Source organism: Ruditapes philippinarum, unplaced genomic scaffold (genome assembly GCF_026571515.1).
Source record: "Ruditapes philippinarum isolate M1 unplaced genomic scaffold, ASM2657151v2 ctg1271_1_1_1_1, whole genome shotgun sequence".
NCBI lineage: Eukaryota > Metazoa > Mollusca > Bivalvia > Venerida > Veneridae > Ruditapes > Ruditapes philippinarum.
In genome coordinates, this window is record NW_026862369.1 from 365,640 (window position 1) to 384,895 (window position 19,256).

The 19,256-nt window shown below is 32.2% G+C and overlaps 1 protein-coding gene across 1 annotated transcript in view; it reads right to left on the minus strand.

Moving 5' to 3' along the window:
- The window catches only part of LOC132718860 (uncharacterized), a 49,618-nt gene that overhangs the window by 3,529 nt on the left and 26,833 nt on the right, over positions 1-19,256 (minus strand). Inside the window, exons 6-10 of the mRNA XM_060702599.1 lie at positions 14,193-14,256; positions 12,798-13,487; positions 11,189-11,297; positions 2,447-2,576; positions 174-243 (exon numbers count right to left, since the gene is read on the minus strand). Of these exons, the coding sequence (XP_060558582.1) occupies positions 174-243; positions 2,447-2,576; positions 11,189-11,297; positions 12,798-13,487; positions 14,193-14,256 (1,063 nt within the window). The remainder of the gene's footprint in view (positions 1-173; positions 244-2,446; positions 2,577-11,188; positions 11,298-12,797; positions 13,488-14,192; positions 14,257-19,256) is intronic.

The following is a 19,256-nucleotide window of genomic DNA, read 5'->3' on the forward strand; positions in this document are numbered from 1 at the left end:
TGTCTTGCACTTGAAATCAACAACTGTGTAACATGAAAATGGTGAAATTTCGATACAGTTTTACAACACCTGAGATATGTACATACGGCGGTAATCATGAAACTTTCAATCTGTATTCACGCTTTATCATTTTTGTGAATTCTTAAGCCTTGATAAACAGGATGCAAACTCACCGAATACATTCCATTTGCAAATGTAAGGCTCAAGCTCAAGAAATTCCTTTTCACGGCGTTGTAGTAAAATCTGTAATGAAATATTGTCAAGTTAAAAAATATTGATTTTTGTTTTGAAAACTTTAAACAAATCTAACTGACAATTGTTATTATCAAAATTAAAACAGATTTATGAGTATTGGTTCATTCTTATTTTTTAAATCTGTTTTATGCAATTGTATGTTAAGGTCTTGCATGACAATTTTTTTCTTATTTCCGAACTTCGTATGTTAATGGAAAATTTGTTATCAGTATTGTTTATATGCGCAGAACCTTGACACAATGCTGGTTTATTGGTTTTACGATTAACTTTGCGAGTCGTCAATAAAAACAAAAGTATATACAAACATTCACATTCATCAGCTTTACACTTCAGGACCAATTGAAAATTTCTTGGTTTGTTGCAAAACATTTTTATTAACATTTTCATCAAATGGAAAGACAATATTTCTTATGTCCGTACTGTGCAACTGGCTGTAGTTTACCGAGATTAAATATCGTGGAATCGGGCTAAAATAAAATCATGCGTAAACACGTTTTATTTATAAAGAGCAAAGGTTAACTAAAGGGGAACTGTTTCACATGAGACAAAACGCTTTGCATTTGTGTTGCATTGGAAAAAAACATAACAGAAATTTTTTGGTTATTCTAAAAGTGTTCAGTGCACAGCTGACCATTCCTTCGATCGCCACCATTTTACGCGTGTAAACTCCTAATTAAGCTGTATCTATGTCTCCTAAGTAGGACTGAAAAGCAAGTTTTTCGTGGGTGTAATAAACTTCTTATTAGTTTGTTTTGTATTTCCTATTAGTTATTCTTTTTAGCTCGACTATTCAAAATAAAAACGGGCTATTCTTCACACCGGAGCGAGCGTCGGCGTAACGCTTTTTTTGCTTTCAACGTTTTATTTTATCAACCACTAAAGATATTTGCTTGTTACTTCATATACTGATGTAAAGATATATGTTCCTTATTGTTACCAATAGAAATAAGCTTTTCATGTAGTTCATACCTTTCTAGATAGTATAAAGCACTTAATTCACAAATATCAGAAAATCCCACTATTCGATTAGTCTTTGTGCCACAACCGCTTTTTGCATTTTTTGCCTAAGGTTCAATCGCCTTGGCATATTTAAAGGAATTACTTTGGTATATAAAATTTTTTGTAGCAATTCTCTACGCTTTTGTTTTTATATTTCCCCATCTTCTCTTGTGGCCAAGGGTTGGAGCATCAGAATTGCAACAATCTTTCCCTGCGTGATCATACTTTGGATCTTTCACATCCGAAGCGAACATGTTACTAAATGTTTACAGGCTTCCAATATAGTTTTTTAGAAGAAAGGCTGAAGTAAACCAAACATTATTTTTAATTCAGAATTTCCAATAGGGTTTATAGTCCTTGCAAAAATAACAGGAGTCACTGTCCTGGCATGGATTTTGGCTAAATTATGGTACTTTTGAACTTTTGCATGCAAATCAATTTTCAAATGTAATAGTGGTACTTTAACATAAAACTTAATACAAAAATGTACACATCTGGGGGATCATAATTGGAGGTCTTTTTCCAAGGTCCTTAATTGTTGTATGGATTTTGACAGAAAAAAATAATCTTATGGTACTTAGAAGATTCTTGGTAAACATTTAGCATGCAGCATCAATCACTTCTGGATCATACTCAGAGGTCAGTATTGAAGCATGAATTTTGCATGAATTTTGACAGAATTATGAATCTTTTTGAATTTTGAAAATTCTTGGTTGAAGTGTTGAGTGTAAAATTATTCTTCTAAACAACAACAGGTATTAACTTAATACATGTTTGTGGGTTTATAATTGAATGTCACTATCCATACGTGTCCAAAGCCAAAAATAGCCAAATCCTCCTGGTTTTTAAGTTAATTATGGCCTTATTAACCTTTGAAAATTCTTAACTCAAAAGTTTGTGCAACATCTTACTTTTTTCTCTTTTGCTTTTGTATTTATGTAAATCTTCCTCTTTGTTAATTCTTAAATGACCCAGGATCTTATTTTACTACCATGCACTGTGAATAGTCATGCACGCTGTCCTATCGATAAAGAATTTTATTAGAAACATACATTTAGTCCCGGTAGAGTATGATAAGACATTGTTTGACACCTTAATGGCGTACGCTGGACGAATGGTGATAGCAAGGAACTATGTGCTTAGAGAAAGGTATTACAGGTTACAAAATATATTGATAAACATATAATTTTACCTGACAGACAATACTGAATGCAGCCTCTGACTTTTCCAAGATCCGTATAAACTCTGACCTGTCTGCTCGATTTGCAGTTATTCTGTCGTAATCTTGTTTCTCAATAAGTTTCTCTTTCCTAAACGATCGACTAAAAACAAGATTAAGACGGTTATTTCTTGCTTAGCTATATCGTGTTTATAGATAACACAGGGGAAAATCACGCCGTCCGTTACCAAAACAAACAAGATGGCGAATGCAGCCAAAAAGTAAGTTTTCCCTTTTTTTCTCTGAAATTCTTGATGTTTTAGCGTAAAAGTACATATAATAACATTCTCCACAATTTTCCGGGCCCACAAGATTTTATTTCGTGATGTTATGTCCCGTACTTCGTGTGAAATGTGCGTGACCAGGTTCGAAGCGAGAGAATTTTCCACCGGTTTGATCGTGATAACGTATGGCTTCTTCTCTAAAATTCACTGTTTCGTTTACATATATGTATATTAACTGAAACCTCTGACTTTAAAAAGTTGTAATATGTCGTGATCTAAGCATTCATGCCTGTCCATTCTGGCTAAAATTACCGCCTTTAAATATTGAGTGGGACTAAAAAAGGATTGGAGCACCACACTAAATACCGTATTCCGGTATATACCGCTTGAATGATAAAATGCTAAAATATTGCCTTTTTACCCAACGGAATGAACTTTAATAGGTCTAATTCATCTTTTCACACCGATTTAGGTATGATAATGAATGAAAAATGTAAAAATCGGCGAGAAAAACGATATTTGTCTTTTTTGTGACCATGATTTCTGCAAGCGACTAGAAGTACTGCTCCAATCCTGTATTGAGTTAAATCCGTAAATATCAATATCGGGACATTTTCCGGAAACGTATGGCGTACGAAATATCAGTAAAAACGTACGGCGCATTTTTCTGCTCGATGGATTTTCTATATATCAGTTTATGAATAGAAAAGTTATGTTTATCGCTCAGGTCTTTCCAGACAAGAGGATGTGTAGAACCAAATAAAGAAACTGAATATCATTTAGTGTTTGCATAATAATATCTGTCATGTGTTTTCGTATCGGATCCGATCCGAGAGCGCTTGCGCATTGGGCTGTAACGAGAGCCCTTGTACAGGTGCCCGAGGGATGGATATTTAAATCCGATACGTAACCACGAGTGATATATTTTCTAGCATATCATACTCGAATATAGAGCAGCTATCCCACTTTTTGTGGTTTGAACATTATTTTAGTGTCCAGCTTTATTTTTTATCCCATGGAAACGCTGTATTTCTTCAAAATTATGTGTGTTAATTTTCATAGATGAACAAAAGTCATACTATATCAAATTCCGTTCATAGTCGTCTTCTAGTTTTCGTTTGTAAAAATAGTCATTTGCATAAATTTGCACATGCTTTTGAATATTAATTAAGTTAAAATGACGTCAAAAGGCCAACTTACATTAATTTTGTGTTTATGGATAAAGGATATACATGTAGTTCAGATCTTAATCCACGTCTTGGCGAAAAAAGATACTGCACGTGTAAAAGTAACAATCAATACAAAATGTCAATTAATATATTTTTATAACTAATATAAGAAAAGTCTCAATTAATTTGTCGCTATCGCTCCCGTCGAAGTTTCTAATTTCTGTAGAACAGCACGGATGAACACTTACATATGCTTCGTAAATACTGTTTTCATAGTAGCGTAGTAATTTTTACAACCATTCTTTCATAAAGATAATGACGTCATATGAACGCATTTAAAGGTTTCAGACGGGTTTTCCGGTATAGATAAAACATCGAAATCCAAATCCGATTTGAAACTTTATATTTCATAGTCGGTAAAATGTTTACCACTAGAATTTAATAAGCAAATTTCAATGTCACTCTTTTATTAATGAAACCTACTGTTTTTGTGATGGCGTTTATTGAAAAAACGCCAGAATATGATAGACAAATTCATGAATTGCATGTTATTGTTTTGATTCCTTTCATGTAAAATAAAATAAAACAAGAAGCGCCGCAATGCGACGAAAACAAGGTTTTCAACGACCAAGTTTTGATTTGACAGCAATTAAAAGGTCAAAATGCACTGAAGTTATTGAGTAGAAGCTGAAAATTCTATTGTAAGCAAATGACTTTGACCTCCCAGATATCTAAGTGGGAATCCAAAGCTGCCACAAAGCAAGTTTGGTGTCAAAAGGTCAAATCAAACTCAAGTTATTTCGTGAAAACTGAATACAATAACCTTAATCACAGAAACTTGGGTAGCATTTCAAAGCTGCCTCTTGATATAACCTACCCATACACCAAGTGTGGTGTCAATAGGCCAAAGCAAACTCAAGTTATTGAGCAGAAACTGAATTTCTATTTTTAGTATCAGTGACCTTGACCTTGACCACTGACACCTGGGTAGCAATCCCAAGCCGACTCTTGATATAACCTACCCATACACCAAGTTTGGTGTCAATAGGCCAAAGCAAACTCAAGTTATTGAGCAGAAACTGAATTTCTTTTTTTTAGTATCAGTGACCTTGACCTTGACCACTGACACCTGGGTAGAAATCCCAAGCTTCCTTTTGATATTAGCTACCTACACACCACGTTAAGTGTCAGTAGGCCAAAGCAAACTAAAGGTATTGAGCGGAGACCAAAAGTTGACACCCGCCCGCCCGCCTGCCCGCCGACTTCGGCATTACAATAACCCGGTTTTCGTGGAAAACCTGGTTAAAAAAACTGTATGGCTAGGTCGTGCAAATATCTGGCGTCAAAGTGGCGCAACGTCACGCTAAACGGTAGCGTTTCAGTATTAACCGCCCGTCAAATAAATAGGCAATTTTTTATTTACTAAATTTATTGTACTTTTTCGCATAACACTATTTTTAACTCATTCATAAATTCAATATAGAACCTACACTCATTCATTATTCTCTGTTATGTTTTTCTTCTTTCAATGAGCGACCAGATTGAATAAATACAGGCTCATCTGGATGTAAGCTGGTCGCAATCACCTTTCGTTATGTTTGACGCGGTTCAAATATTAAGATTTCCTATATATATTATTGTAAATATGTTACACTAGATAATAAATTGAAATTGAAATGCCTACTAATAGTGAACGTGCATTCAAAAGTTAAAATTTTCAGTTTTTTTCCTGAAAAACAATAACAGCATAATCATTATCGGTTTCTAGTTTCTTGTATTTGAACAAATTATGCTGTTGAATTCTTTAACTAATCTTTGCTCATACTTTGCAGTAAGAAGTTGCCCACACAGTTCAAATGAAGCTCTCTGAAGTACTTAGTAAACAGTCAAATGTATTAGGTCCGGAACAACTTATTTAAAGTGAAGCTTACTGTGTGAAGGAGTCATTTCTGTACTTAAAGGAAACTACAACATACATAATACCAATTGAGGTATAGTTGTCCACTTTAAATGTTTTATTACTTTTATCTATCTAAAGAAAGATACAAAAATAAGCAATAATAATTATTTTCCTGACACCAGAATACACTATGGTTCTGTTAGCAGTTAAAAGTGATGTTCTATTCTTTTATTACAACAGCATTTATGGAAAACAATATCATTTAATTAATAATAATTGACAATACTCTTGTTTGTTTTTCAGCAGCATTTGTAAAGTTAATTAAGTCTGAATATCACACCATCCATTGCTTTTGATTTTCTTGTGACCAGGAACTGGCATTTTTTTTATCTTTTATTTAAAAACTTTAAGAACATTTGCACAAAGAACATTTGCATATAATACTTGTACAGTTAGTGCATTTAACATATCAAAAACATGTATGATATTATATAAGAATTACAGTTTAGAAAAAGGTATACATAGCTGCAGGGGGTTATTTGAAAGACCCTGATAGCTGTAATAAACTATTATAACATAATTTTACTCATCTATTAACATGCCTGACAATATTAAAAGTTTGTTGTAAAGCGTTTAATTAAATGAGAATTATATTTCTTATGGACCAGGTATAGTTTTATATTGTTAAGTTCGTGTAGAAAAGTTCCATCAATGTTTATAGTATCGGCGCGTTGGTTACTCATCATATAAGCTTTGTATATTTGTATATACTTAAACCAATAATTGTAAAGATCAAATTAATTTGCCAAAGACTTGATTGCTGCGTATTTTCGAAATTATAACCTAGTACAATATTTTTGAGATTGAAAATATGTTTACAGATTCCTAGCGACTTAAAAGTTTCAATAATTATTTTTCAGAAAGCATCTAGTGATTGACAATGAATAAAGAAATGTTCTGTGCTATCAGACGCATTTCGGACTATATTTACAAGTTATCCCCTGTCGGTATTATATTATGAATGAGTTAATAACGGAACTGTTTATATCTATCGTCAATGCTTGATTTTATATTCAGGTATACTTTATTCCACGGAATGTCATGTTCAAATAAAATTTCCCATAGGCGATGAATGTATGTTTTTTCCGCTTTATTGTTTCTAAGTATGATATAAATCTCTTTTTCGATTCCTTTAAAAGTAAAGGAGATAAGTCAGTTTTAACTCTACTTTTGATTGATTCGTCAGATTTTGAGATGAATTTCCAGAGTTGCGGTATAACTTTACGTAGCCTATAAATTTCGGATAGCTAATTCGATTTAATAAAGAATAAGATGTTAACTGATATCGCAATTTGCATCGAAAATATGATTTACAAAAATTATGTCAGACTTATCCAAATATGAAAATATAAAGATTTTTTATTTCATAAAATTTGTTCTTTTCCCCAAATTATTTCTTTACGAATATCAAAGAAGTGTTTTGGCTGCTTCTTATTAATTTTTTTTAAATAAAATCCATTTTTAATAAGTTCTTAAAAGTTTATAGAAATCATGTAAAGTATAATAGTATTTTGGTAAACTTGAGACAGATTTTAAGTTCATGCAAAAACAAGGAAATTCTTGCCGAATTTGTTTAAGAAATAACTTGGGATGACTTTCCAGTTCGCAAATTCATTTGAAAGTATAGGGATTTTACCCATTTTACTTGCAGCATAGTAACAAAACTTTCATGTCGATCATGTTTAAACTGCCATTTTCGAAATCGTTTATCAATATTTTTCTTTTAACCTTTTACACGTTTATCGTCCAAGAGGTATGTTATTAATAATGAGTTGAGTTTTTTCTGTATCTTATCTGGAAAATACAGTGATTGCATTAAGTAGGTAAATTTTGGAAGTAAAATTGGTTTTATAACAGTAAGTCGTCCATAAATAGTAAGTTTCCTTTTCTTCCATGAAGTAATTAAGATTTTACAGTTAAAAAAAAAAAACAGTTTTGAATATTCGTTTCCCAGTTTAATTCTTCGCATTCATTTTTTTTTTGTGCCAAAAAAGACGTCTAAAGCTGTTACTTTTTCGCTCCATTTTATGTTAGTAAATTCTAAATTATCAAAGTTGTTCCCTAATCTAACACCTTCTGTCTTGTGCAAATTTCGATGTAGACCAGAATGTTTTCAAAAAATTTCAATAGTTGATCATCCTTTTTGTATGTCTTCTTTGCTTTTTAAGAACATTGTATTATCGTCGGCTAGTTGTGTCATTTTAAGAATAAAAGTTTCATTGTTTATTTTTTTTTGAGATTCCGTTAATGTCTTTATTTTCTCGAATTTAAGACCTCGGCAACGATGATAAAAAGCAACGAAGAAATTCCGCATCCCTGTCTGAGACCACGTGATAGAGAGAAGTTTTTTGATATCCAACCATTGTTTAATATACATGACGAGATATCTTTGTAAAGATCCAGCGAATAAATATTGGTTTAAAGTGAAACTTTTCAAGGGTTTTAACTAGAAAGTCAAACTCGATCGTATCGAAAGCCTTTCTAAAATCTAAAAACAAAAGGTTTCCATCAATGTTATGTTTTCCGCAAAAGTCAATAACGTCTGATATTTGTCGTATGTTATTACCAATAAAACGATTCTTTATGTAACCTTGTTGATCGCTGTCTATAATATTCGGAAGTATTTTTTGTAACCTTATCGCGAGTACCCGAGTTAAAATTTTGCAGTCGTTATTAAGCAACGATATTGGACGCCAACTTTAAATAGTGTCTGGGTCTCCTTGTTGTACAATACTGAAATAACACCGATTTTCTGAGAAGCTGAAAGTTCGTTTCTTTGTGTATTTCGTTATAACAATTTACTAAAAAAAATGTTATATGATGCCAGAATGTACGATAGAATTCGACTGTAAGTCCGTCATTACCTGGACTTTTGTTGGTTTTCATGCTAAGATGTGCGCTTTCGCATTCATTTATATTTATTAAACATTCTAAGTCTTCCAAGTCTTTGTCTTTTAGCGTTTTCTTAAAAACAATGTTATCGAAAAAATCCCCTTAATTCTCGCTTTCTTCATTTTTTTGTATATAAATTTTGGTTAAATTTTACCTCTGCGTTCATTACATCTTCAAAGTTGGTTATATGTTTTCCGTCAATTTTTAACGAGTTAAGAGCTTTTTTCGTTTGTTTCGATTTTTCTAACGAATGGAAATACTTCGTATTTTTCTCACCTTCATCGATGAGCTGTACACGTGAGCGTATTTTTGCACCGTTTGCTTTATGTATATATATCGTCTCGATTTCGATTTTTAAATCTTTTATTTGTTTGAGAATTATGCGAATGAAATTCTTCGTATAGCTGCGAAAGTCTTTCTTCTAAACTCGTTAATCGGTTACTATTATGTTTAGCTTTCAGCTTTGAGAAATAAATACTTTTTTCTTTAATACTGTTTTTTTAATATTTCCCACATTGTTCTATGATCAATGTCATGAGATTTGAATTTATTTTGAACAGAACTAATGGTATTTATGATATGATTTTTATATTCATTATCTTCTAAATGAGAATTATTCCACGATGACTAGGAATATTTACTTTTAGACTAATACCTAAGTGGTCAGTGTACATTATTTGTGCAGGTCTTATGTCGTAGCTGACGATTAAAGGTGACATACTTTTTTCAATAAGCCAAAAATCAATGCGACTTTTTTCCGCGCATTTAATCCGTTTCCAAGTAAATTGTATTTTATTTATATTTTCAAGTTTCCATATATCGCATAGACTATGTGAATGTATTAGATTTTTAAGCTTTTCTGATGTTTTAGTGCGCGAGTTGGAATGAGTATACCTGTCTGTTCCGTTGAGTACATCATTAAAGTCACCTCCCATTATTTTTAAGCCTAATGATTCTTCTTCAATCTTATTGTTAATAAGTTCGAAAAAGTTATTTCTACAACGTTTGTCATTTGGTGCGTATATGTTAACAAAAGTGAAAACTGTTCCCGAAAAGTCAATATTTAAAAGCACAAATCCCCCAGAACTAATAAAGTGCAACATTTTGAGAGAGTCGTAGGTCCAAATGCATTGTAAAAGTGATAATCTTTAAAATCTGTTTTAACATCTTCCAAAATATCATTTGTAAAGTGAGTTTCTTGGAGAAATGATATATCTAATTTTTGTTGATTTACCCATTCTAAAAACCGTAAACGTTTGGGCTTTGCACGTAATCCCTTTACATTTAGGGAACCAATATAAAGTTTATAAATAGACATATTGAGAAATGGATTGACTTATTAAATTAAAACACGTAAAATATATCTTATAACTTGACATGTACAATGTGTAAGCTTGTGATAAACGCATAATTCTAGAAGCCTTGACGAAATCGCGAAACAAAAGGTTTCGAAAATGCAATATCAAAATGTAGCTTTCTTGTAATGCCCCATATGTTATGTTATATCGGATTTGGAAGCAATTGTATTGGAGCATAGAACGAAAGTAGAAAGATATTTATACCCAAAGGGGCAGCATTGTTCAATTATCTATTTCTGAACTGACAAACATTTTCTTCAGATATCTATCATTTCCTACATACAAATAATTCATTATCAGCTGATTGGACAAATAGAAATCTACCAAGTAGGAAAATGCACCGTACGTAATCATTGATATTTTTCGCGCCATACGTCATCATTTCCAGAAAATGCCCGATATTAATATTAACAGACGTAAATCTAGCAAGAATGGGCATGGATGCTTAGATGACGACATATTACAACTTTTTTAAGTCAGAGGTTTCAGTTAATATACATATATGTAAAAGAAACCGTGAATTTTAGAGAAGAAGCCGTACGTTATCACGATCAAACCGGTGGACGATTCTCTCGCTTCGATTCTTGAGACGCGCATTTCAAAAGAAGTACATGACGAAACATCATGAAATAAAATCATGTGTGCCCGAAAAATTGTGGAGAAGGTTATTATATATACCTTTATACAAGAACATTGCGAATTTCAGAGAGGAAAAGGAAAAAAATACTTTTCGGCTGCATCCGCCATCTTGTTTGTTTGGGTAACGAACGGCGTGATTCTCCCCCTTGAGATAAGCAAAACTACAATAACATTTTGAGTACCATTTTATAACTTGTTAATAATATTTTTTGTCGTTCGTTCCCTTTATAACTTTGAGAAGTGCACAAAATACAAACTTTTCAACTACTGCTGCTTTTACTATGTCATTCAAACATTGTATAAAGCATTAACCATTATCGTACAGAATGCATTAATGGCAATGAAATGTGCAGAAATGTTACTCAACTTGGTAGTTAGAAGATGTGAACTGATAATTTAACGTTAAAAGAATGATGAAAAGTCTGTTTTTATATTTATGCAAAACGTTAGTGAAATATTAATGAAGAACTTACCAGCATTCCAAAACTACCTCATGTTTAAGCTCTGTATACAGGTTATGTTTGTCAACCGCTGGCAAGTTTTCTAACACATTTAATATTCTGGTGTTTGTCTCTGGCGTTTCTAAAATAAAAAAAATCTACAAATGCAGATTGCTGTTTTTAAGTGTCTTTAAAAACTATGATACTAATGATTATTCACCTATTATATTTACGAATGCATCCGTGGTCAAGTGGTAAAGGTTATTAACTTCAAATAACTTCTCTCTCACCTCAGTGGGCTCAAACCGGATATTTTTTATTTTTCCGTTTGAGGAAATTATCCAGCTAGCTTAACAAGCTAAACAACACTATATTTTGTTCTTGACAATCGCGTGTTTCTGATGCAAGAAATTATTTAAAGACGAATATATCACATGATCACATTTTACAATGTTTAAGTAGTCCACGCCAATTTGAACTAGACCTTTGACCAATTAACCTTAAAATCAATCAGTATTAATGATTTACTTCCGTGTCCAATGAAATGACTGTAAAACCCATTTCGTTTTTAGAAAAAAGCCTACATTGAAGAAAAATCTATGACCCATTATTGCCCGTCCCTCGGGGATTAGCTAATTTTGATAACAGAATTTTAATAAGAACAATTTTGGTAAAGGTAGACTTGACATTGTTTTTTTGCGAAACAAAAATAAATATGACCTTTTAGGGTTTTGAACATTAAGGGAAATTGAGTGGTTTATTGTATACGTATTAAAATCAATGTCCCCAGAGAAAAGACTATTTTTCCTCAGGTCCATAGTTTGAGCATCCTTTATAGATGCCCACCAAATTTTTTTTTATTCCAAATGTCTATGCTTTAAGCTATAGGTTTTCAGAAATGAAGATATTTGAAGGTTATACTATATACATCACATTTATTAAAATCAATGTAAATCAATTGCATACCACCCGGGTATAATATTGTTTTCCAAAGGTCATAATTTCAAAACTACAAGATTATTGGTTGAGATTCAATACCAAAATATTTAAGCTTCAATGGATCATCTTTTAGGGTAAAAGATTTTTACTATATACATATTAGGAAAATCAATCCCCACCACGGACAAGGCCAAATTCTACTCAAGGGCCACAATGTGAACAATATGGTATGAGATGCCTTTGATGATGTTTCGTGCCAAATATCTATGTTCTAGCCACCAGGGCCTTAAGGAAAGAATTGTTCATGTTTTTATTTCAAATTATTAAAACAAAGCCAATAACCTATGCGGTAGCGCAAAGTTTGTAGTCATATTCGTATTTCAAGCAATCTTTGTAAATGTCGTTATGATAATACTTAATGCAAAATATCTATGTCCTAGCCATTGTTGGCCCAGAGAACAAAATTTGCGAAGGCTTTTGGTCTATCTAAACTATAAAAAAACACATGACCTCTAAGGTGGGATCGATTTTGACGAGAGATATAGTTTTAAGAAATTGAAGACAACAAGAATCGTACGTCACTTAATACAACGTGGTAGAAAAAGAATCGTACGTCTCTTAATACAACGTGGTAGAAAAGATAAAATAAACAGCAGTAAAGTCATTTTGTTGATATTACCTTTAAGAACCGAGAAATACATACCAATCAGTCCTGTAGCAATTGGTCTTTCTGCGTTTCCATTGTCTGACACTATTGTATGGAACTTCCCATGGCATGACACGAACATTGTCAAGTACTTGAAGCCTATTGGACCATTACTTTCGAATAACGGCTGATAGTAAACCCATTGCATTTTTCCATTCTGGTTTTTGCTAAGGATATATATAGGTGTATGTAGGTAAGTCGCCACAGCATAAATAAATAGATCAGCATATGAATGGCATGCTTTAAAGTCTTTACAATCATTAACCACACTCTGATAGAAATTCTTCAAAACCTTTGTTTGGTCTTTGTTTCTGTTCTGTCCAGTTGCCATAGCTGCTTTTGGAATATTCCCACAAAGTAATTGCAAGTGGGGGATAAACTGTTCCGCATACTTAGACAGTATATCTATAACTGCCTTATGAAGGTAGTTTTTGTCAGTGCATTTTTGTAAAGTATTTATATTTATTATTCTACCATTTACATTTTGACCTTGAGCTATCAAAGCCGATTTGACACCATCAGCAATACACTCAAACATAGACAAACCATTGCTTTTAACAATTCTACTTTGATTTTCGCAAATGAGTGTTTGTTTAACTTTTTCAAGCTCCAAATTATCACGACCTGACATGTCAAAGTCAGTCGCCATATTTCTCAACAAAGTTGTTTCATCTGTTGATAGATATCCTGAAAAAATATATATAGGATAATCAATGTATATTGTTTTGCATACTTACAAAGCAATTGTTCTCGCTCTTTCCATAGCATTTCCATAGTTAATATGTTTGCTTCTAAATCAAGTGATTGTGGGTTCAAGTTTTGTCTGGGGTACATCCATGTTCTCTCATTTGTCCATGTTATAAAGAAATTCTCTGAGCTCAACTTAGAATTAGGATATGTGATTGGACAGAAACAGTTCAGAATTGCCACTTTCCATTACTTCAAAAAAGCTTTTTAATTTTCCATGATAAACAAATGGTGTTTACATTTGTTATTTTACAATATTAAACTATATCGTTCAAGAAATAGAATTTAGTTAATTCTCCTGGAACTGTGAGATCATGTTCTTTTGTGCATACATAAATTATGCACTTTTTATGTGTTATTCTACAATACATTGCAAAATTGAAAGAACTTCAAATGTATTTGGACCGTTCCATATACTTGTAAAAAGAGGATACACTTAAATATCTGAATACAATAATCATGACATTAACAAACCCATATGTTCTGATGGCAACGTAAGATATATTAGAAAATTGTTCATTTATCATTACCTTATTAGTGTTAATGATATATATGCGTGTACGGTCAAACCATTGAGAGAACAAACTGCTCGTTATCAGTCTTGCAATTTAAAGTTTTAAAAACAGTAACATAAGGCAAACTCACCGAATTCAGTCCAGTTCCTAATGTACGGTTCTAAGAAAGTCCGTTTACGACGTTTAATTAAAACCTGAAAATAAAAGAAACGTTCATTGGATACAGTAACTATAAATGAGAATAAAACATTTCTTACAAACAAAACCCTCTTTAGATATAAACATCTTTGCTTGGTTTGTAGGCATTAATAAACATTATTTATGTGTACAAGTCATTATCTTGAAGTTGCACAAATAATATTTATCAACTGTTTGGAAGTTTTAGGTCGGACTATTCGTGACAAATAAATTTTCGTTCAATTAGGGATACAAACAAGTTCTAAACGCAGTATGATGTTGTGTTTTGTATTTATTGGTCGTAATTGATAGCTAGTTTGAGATTTTGCGAAAGTGCTCAAGTAAAAAATGTACATAAATACTTTATAAATGTCAAAATCACACTGCATTTTACCTGAATGTTTAAAAACCTGCGAATGTATACTTCTAAAACTAATCAAGCAATTTTAAAAGTACTGCAAGCAATACAAAAAGGTCCTACCTATTAGAACCCACAAGAAGTATGTCAGTAACGCCCTTAATAAATGAGTCAGAATATATTTGTTTTTTCAATATGTTAGGTCTATTTGTTGTCCTAGCAACATAGGAAGAAGAAAAAACATCACCGCGTGAAGTGTTTATACGCTTTTCTTATAAGTAACAAAGTTTTAAAAACTTGATTACTTTAAAAGGGCCATAACGTTTAAAATTTTGGCGTCAGTATAATTTCCTTTACATAATTTTTAAATAAATCAAGTTATAAGGCAATTATAACAAAAAGTTAAAAAGCGACAATCCTTTAAAAAACATAGCCTTCAGAATAATATTCTTTATCTTTAAACTGTGCTTTGCCATGACTAAAAAGCATTCAAACATTCATTTTAGTAATTATGCTCCCCGAAGGTGAGTATATAGCTGCCGCTCTGTCCGTCTGTCCGGACATAACTTTGAAACAACAAGAGGTATCAACATGAAACTTTGTAGGTAGATAGATCACATTGGGAAGGTGGACAGTGAAAAAAAAAAAAAACAAAAACAAAAAAAAAAAAAAAAAAAACAAAAGCAACAAAAAACAAACGTAACCCTTACTTTGCCTATTTTTGGAGTTATTACCCTATTTTCATTTTCACACTTCAAATTTGTTCGGGATATAACTCTAAGCGATATCAACATGAAGCTTTGTAGATAGATAGATCTCATTGCGTCATTTATGCAGTGGAAACGAACCCTAGCTCTGCTTAACTAATGTCCCAACTGCAATTTTCATGATAACAAAGCATTCTAGGTTACATAATGACTCAATCATGTTTTTTTTGTTTTAAGAAATTGGCTACATTAAAGTTTTTGCAACAACAAAGATCAGCAATTAATATAGCTTCACTTTTTTCGAATGAGACGAGCTAAAATTGATGTACATAAACACCATTTATCCGGGTTTTTTTTAAGATTGAAATTCGTGAAAGTTTCAGTTATGTGTAAGTTATCACAATAATTTGGTAATTTAGCCATATTTAACGTTTGTTGTCAAAGAAACCAGATATTTCAATGCAGGAAAAAAGAGGTACATAGTTTCCTTGCTGGCATCTTTCCATATTTCCAGTTTGATAAAATTATTTTAGTTCTATTTGAGTATCAAGTTTTACAGACTCACAGACGGACGGACTGACCGACGGACAGACGGAGGGAAGAAAAATTTATAGTCTCCTCGGGTTAAACTCGCGAAGGAGTAAAAATTGTATTCACCATTCAACTATTAAAAAAGGCAATACTCCTCTGACAAAGTGACGTCGTAGCAAATTTTGCTACATTTGTCAGAAGCAATGTGTCTATAACGATTGCATATCTTTAATTAAATGATAAAAATTACTTAAGATTTGTTTTCCTCATTTTAATCTACACAACTTAAAATATTCGTATATGGTTTGTGTTTGAACAGTTGAATCCATACAGTTATGTATAAATTCTTTGACTCGCTGGCGTAATGCAAATGAACAGTCCAAGGCCCCTATCATCGGCTTAGCAGTTTTTAGAATTTATTCAAATTCAAAAATGTTTATGCCACCAACGAATAAATAATTGGCAGTGCAAAATAAATGAAAAAATAAAAGGTATCAGAGGTTATTTAGACCGCGTATGACACAATGGCGTCAGAAGACAAATGAAGAAATAAGGCAACAAATCATAAGGGATATTAAACAGTATTGAATTGTTGTTTTTGTACGTGTATGAATACCAAAAATGTTATGTAATTATACAATTTCAACTTGGTGTTAAGAAGCCTGCCATCATTGTATACAATACAACAGATACATGAAAATACGAAAAAACATTATATGCACGTGCGTGCACAACAATACTGTATAATACATAATAAATTATATTTATATTTTTTTTGCTCTTTCAAAATCTGCTGGCAGGGTCAATGGCTAAGCCTCATGATTTATATTCTCGTACCAAAAGATGCTATTGCAGTCCTTAAATGTATTTAATGGTTTGCAAGAGTGATGATTATTAACAAGTCATTGATGTTCCATTTTTACCAATTTATTGTTGTATTTTTTAATTATCACGATTACACTTTTTTTCGCTCTTTCTAGTAAATTATTAACATATAATTGCACATTTATAATTTTAAAATTAACCTCTTGAATCTTATGTCATATTATTCTATCTCACACGAATCACATTTACACAGAATGATTATTTTCCTTTTCTTTTTTATATCTGTGATGTCTGGCGTCGGACAAACTTAACTCACAATTGCAATTCTCTGTAATATTTATAGCTCCTATATACTTATATCTATCACCACTATACCCCGTGTCGATAATTCAGTCATTACTCAGTCATCAGAATGACATGATAAATTTAGATTCAAACGCAAGCATCCTATGTTTAGAATTCCCTGCAATAATGTCAAATTATTGTATTTTATACTGTCTCCGTTATGTTATTAAATAGAGATAAACAGAATCCCTAAAGAAAGCCCAACACGGCAAAATTGACAATGTTGCAGGCTCGGTTTGATTGAGCCTGTTCATGGACGGTACTGGAAAATGCAAATTACCGTCCACGCCCCCTAGCACCGGCTTAAGCAGAATTCAACATTATACATGAACTGTTACAATTTGGAATTTTGAAACATGCGCAGATGTGTTCATATGGCGGTTATCATGGAACCTTCAATGTGACACGTAAGTGTCATTCAATGAAAAGCGGCATATGGTCCCCAAGTAAAAAAATGCGTTTGCCCTAAACGAGAAAAAAATGGGCGGAACTAAATAAAATTGAATTTTGAAAGGGGATCAGAGGTTATGAAGCCTGCATATCACAGATAATACGTCACAATACAAATTTAAAAAGCAGGCAACATATTCTAAGGGTGATTAGACAGTATTCAAGTAGGAATACTGGAACCACCCAAATTGAAAAAAGCCAAGTAGAAGAAACTAAAAATACCACAAAACATGAATAAGTTATTAAGTTTCCAATGCTCATTTATTGGATTTCCGTTTGAAGCTCACGATCAAATTCAAGTACATGTAGTTCCCGTTTATCTGAATCAAGCATAGACTTAATATATATTTTATCTTAACTTTCTGTTATGCACTACGTTCAGGACATTAAGCATAACCTAAACACACTCTTTGCCGAATAGTAGGACTTTGATATCGTTTCTTTCTCTACAGCGTGTATAAATAGTTATACACCAAACTGTGAATTACCCTTTGAAGGCTTTCATGATCGGATATGGGGACAGTCACGGAGGAGTGATTTTGTATGTGAAAATTTGCTATCGTTTTTGAGTCGTCACGATTTAGAAATTCAAGAATTGAGCGTCTTTGCGTTAAAATTATAATTATATTATATTAAATATCAAAATGCTCAATTTTATAGAAGCAAGAACGTTTCTTTTACTTTGTCAATAACTTTCTCTTACTAAACTTATATCAGAGCCAATTCACTTCAATAAACTTCCTCCACGCTGATCAATATATCACATAGAATCCTTCGTTCATATACACTGTTGGTGTAAGTGAATCTTGGTGAGAGCAACATGTTAGATGTCATTGTCCTAATTTTGGCCAAATACACTTACACAAAACACAAAATAATTGCTGTTTGACAAAGACAAATATCAACAACTTCGAGAACTAGAAGTAATACAAATTGGCACCAGTTTAAAGATCTAAGCATAGATATACAGACACACAAAATTACAGAATCACATAAGTCATAATAGATGTTTCAAAAATATGTATTCCTAACATTGACGTCACCATTATACCAAATAGCCTACCCTGCTTTCCTCATAACTTAACACAACTTGTCAGACAAAGACGAAGATATTACAAAAAAGCCAAGCGTACCAATACTGAACATGATTGGCTGCAATTAGAGACACTTTGCAACAACATTGTTTCAAGACTTAAAATATAGCTATTGTATCTTAAGTCCAAAGCATCAAAAGAAACCATTTTTCTTAATTTGATAGCAAAAAAAATGACTGTTATATTACAATATTAATCTCTTTTGTTACTATTTTTGAATGCTATTTGTATATGTGTTACAACTATAATAAAAAACAGACTTTGTTCAATTTGACTACTGTTTTGTATGTTTCAAAGAAAAGACATTTAATATTTTTTATCTTTAGCAAAACTATCAAAGTTCATGATGAACAATGTCTTTCGTCCGCCCATTCATCTATGATATACATGTACAATTCTCTAAAATCCAATTAACCATTGAAAAATTTAAAAGAATATCTCGTCATCAGATGTCTACTAATTCATCGTCACTTGCTGCATTTCTTGCTTGGACACCATTTGATGCTTTGCATCAATGCCTTTCTTGTGTAATATGATTTACCATTTAGCGCGAAACATGTAACGGATATTTTGAAAAAATAAAGTCGATTTGGATTAATATTAACATGTAGATTTTAATATTTCCTACAATGAAAAGTTGTTGATATTTGTAGAAAGTGAGTAGTTTTAAAAGTGAAAAAGAAAATTTACATGCATTTATATTTTTT